The 2,636-nt window shown below is 49.9% G+C and overlaps 1 protein-coding gene across 1 annotated transcript; it reads right to left on the minus strand.

Moving 5' to 3' along the window:
• Positions 1 to 361: 361 nt before the first annotated feature.
• Positions 362 to 1,162, minus strand: LOC138902000 (uncharacterized). The gene has a single exon (XM_070189805.1). It carries the CDS (start codon positions 1,160 to 1,162, stop codon positions 362 to 364), a length of 801 nt encoding a protein of 266 aa, XP_070045906.1.
• Between the last annotated feature and the right edge of the window lie 1,474 nt (positions 1,163 to 2,636).

Raw genomic sequence — 2,636 nt, forward strand, 5'->3', positions numbered from 1 at the left:
ATCTTAAGAGCGTGAACAATCGCGGCCAACTCCAAATCGTGCACAGGATAATTCTTCTCATGGGGCTTCAGTTGACGTGAAGCATATGCAATAACTCGCCCCTCCTGCATCAATACACAACCTAAGCCAACACGTGAAGCGTCGCAATACATAGTATACATCCCCGATCTGTTGGCATGCCTGGAAGGTCAGAAGGAAACACATCGGCGAACTCTCAGACTACTGGCACTGAATCAATAGTCGGAGACTCTGCGGTGGTATCACGAACATAGGCTAGATAAGCCAAACACCCCTTCTCGACCATATGTCGAGCATTAAGAAAAGAGATAACCTGACTAGATGTACTGACAAACGAACCCTTCTACTCCAATCTAGGCAACTCTGGCATTGCTAAGGCAATAGTCTTGCCATGGCAATCAAGGATGGCGTGATATGGGGATAACCAGTCCATGCCTAGGATGACCTCAAAGTCAGTCATATCAAGTAATAGAAGGTCCGCTCTAGTATCGTAACCACATAATGTAACCACATAGGACCGATAGATCCGATCCACAACCACAGAATCACCTACAGGAGTGGACATATAAACAGGAGTAACCAAGGACTCGCGAGAAATATCCAGGAAATGAGCAAACAAAGATGATACATATGAATAGGTAGATCCTAGATCAAATAACACCAAAGCATCCCTACTGCATATAGAAATAATACTTGTGATCATGACATCTAAGGCCACTACTTCTGGTCTGGCCAAAAAAGTATAGAATCTAGCTGGTGCACCGACTGGCTGGCCTCCACCTAACTGAACAATAGCCAGGTGACCTCCCCCTGCCTGGCCTCCACCTCTAAGATGACCCCTACCCGCCTGTCCCCCACCTCTGGGCGATCGGACAACAGGTGCTGCAATCATGGGCTTATGACCCTGATGTACTGCCTTCCCTCGAAGTCTGGGACTAAATTTATTCATGTGACCCAGATGTCCACACTCGTAACAACCTCTCGGTACTATAGACTGCTGCCCCGAAGTCTGACCCTGATGGCCTGAATACCCACTAGAAGAACCCTGGATGGCTGGTGGGCGGTATAAACTCTCTGGCATGTCACTGAAATAGGCACTGGAAGAACCCTGATGAGCTGGTGGGCGATAAGAACTCTCTGGCATGGCACTGAAATAGGGTCGCGCTGGAGCACTCCGAGGAGGTGGTGGTGTTGGATATGTGGAACTGCTAGGCTGACCCCTCCCAAACTGGCCTCTACCCCTAGCCAGGGCACCTCTAAACTCTCCAGAGAAATGGGTCCTCTTGTCCTGCTACATCTGCTCTCTACCCCTCTGAAGGTAGCCCTCAATCCTCCGAGTAATCTCCACTAGTAGCTGATAATCAGTACCTATCTCAACCTCCTGGGCCATACTAGCCCGAATACTGGGGTGCAACCCCACAAAAAATCTCCGCACTCTCTCTGCGTCGGTAGAAATTATCATAAGTGTGTGGCAAGACAACTCAGAGAATCTCGCCTTATAATCGGTCACTGACATCTGACCCTGCTCGAGCTGCTCGAACTGACCTCGCAACTCTTCCCTCTGAAAGAGTGGAATATGCATGTCCAATAAAAGCTGTGTAAACTAGTCCCAAGTCATGGGAGGAGAACCCACTAGTCTGCCAAGAAGATAAGACTGCCACTGTCTACGGGCCCTGCCCTCCAACTGGAAGGTAGTGAAATCCACTATGGGACTCCAATATCCTCATGTTGTGCAGTCCTCCCCTGCACCGATCAATGAAGTCCTGGGGATCCTCATGCCTCTCACCCCCGAAAATAGGAGGGTGTAGCCTATTCCATCTTTCTAATAGCTTCTGCGAATCACCGTCCGCAGCTGGTCTACGCTCAGGTGCAGCCGCTGTAACTGGCTGGGCTCCGCCCACGGGTAGTGTACCCGGAGTCTGATATACTGCAGTTGCATGCCCCGGAGCCTGGGCAGTAGGGGTCTATGCTCCCTCTCCTGCCTAAGATGCTGGAAATAAACTAGCCTGAGTCATAGTGTCCATGAACCGTAGCATACGACCCATGACCTCCTGAAAACCGGGTGCTGACATGAAATCTACTCGGGCTAGCTCTGTGGCGGATGCCTCGCCCTGCTCCTCAATGATGTGATCCTCCACTGGATCTGCTGGTGGTGCTACTGGGGCAGCTCTGGGATGCCCTTGTCCCCTACCTCGGGTCAGTTCCCTCCCCCGGCCTCTGCCTCAGCCTCTAGCAACGGGGGGAGCAGCTCCTCCCGGGTCTGGAATGTCTGCCGTACGCGTATCACCATATGTGAGATAATTATATAAAGGATTTTAGTTTACCATCAACTGCACGATAGGAGATGAATAAAGAGTAGTTTCCTAACACCCTATAGCCTCTCGAAGATAAGTACGGACGTCTCCGCGCCGATCCGCAACACTCTACTAGGTCTACCCATAACTTGTGAGACCTACGTGAACATAGTGCTCTGATATCATATTGTCACGACCCAATTCCATCATAGGCCGTGGTGGCGCCCAACACCATTGTTAGGCAAGCCAACATTGATCAACTAATGGTTTCCCGTTTAATTAAATTATTAAGTGGATAACATTTCCTCATTTGTTAAAAAGATT

The sequence above is a fragment of the Nicotiana tomentosiformis genome, chromosome 11 (genome assembly GCF_000390325.3).
Source record: "Nicotiana tomentosiformis chromosome 11, ASM39032v3, whole genome shotgun sequence".
Lineage (NCBI taxonomy): Eukaryota > Viridiplantae > Streptophyta > Magnoliopsida > Solanales > Solanaceae > Nicotiana > Nicotiana tomentosiformis.

Excerpts from the sequence above, each read along its gene's own strand:
- LOC138902000 (XM_070189805.1), bottom strand. The coding sequence starts at position 1,162 with ATGCCAGAGAGTTCTTATCGCCCACCAGCTCATCAGGGTTCTTCCAGT.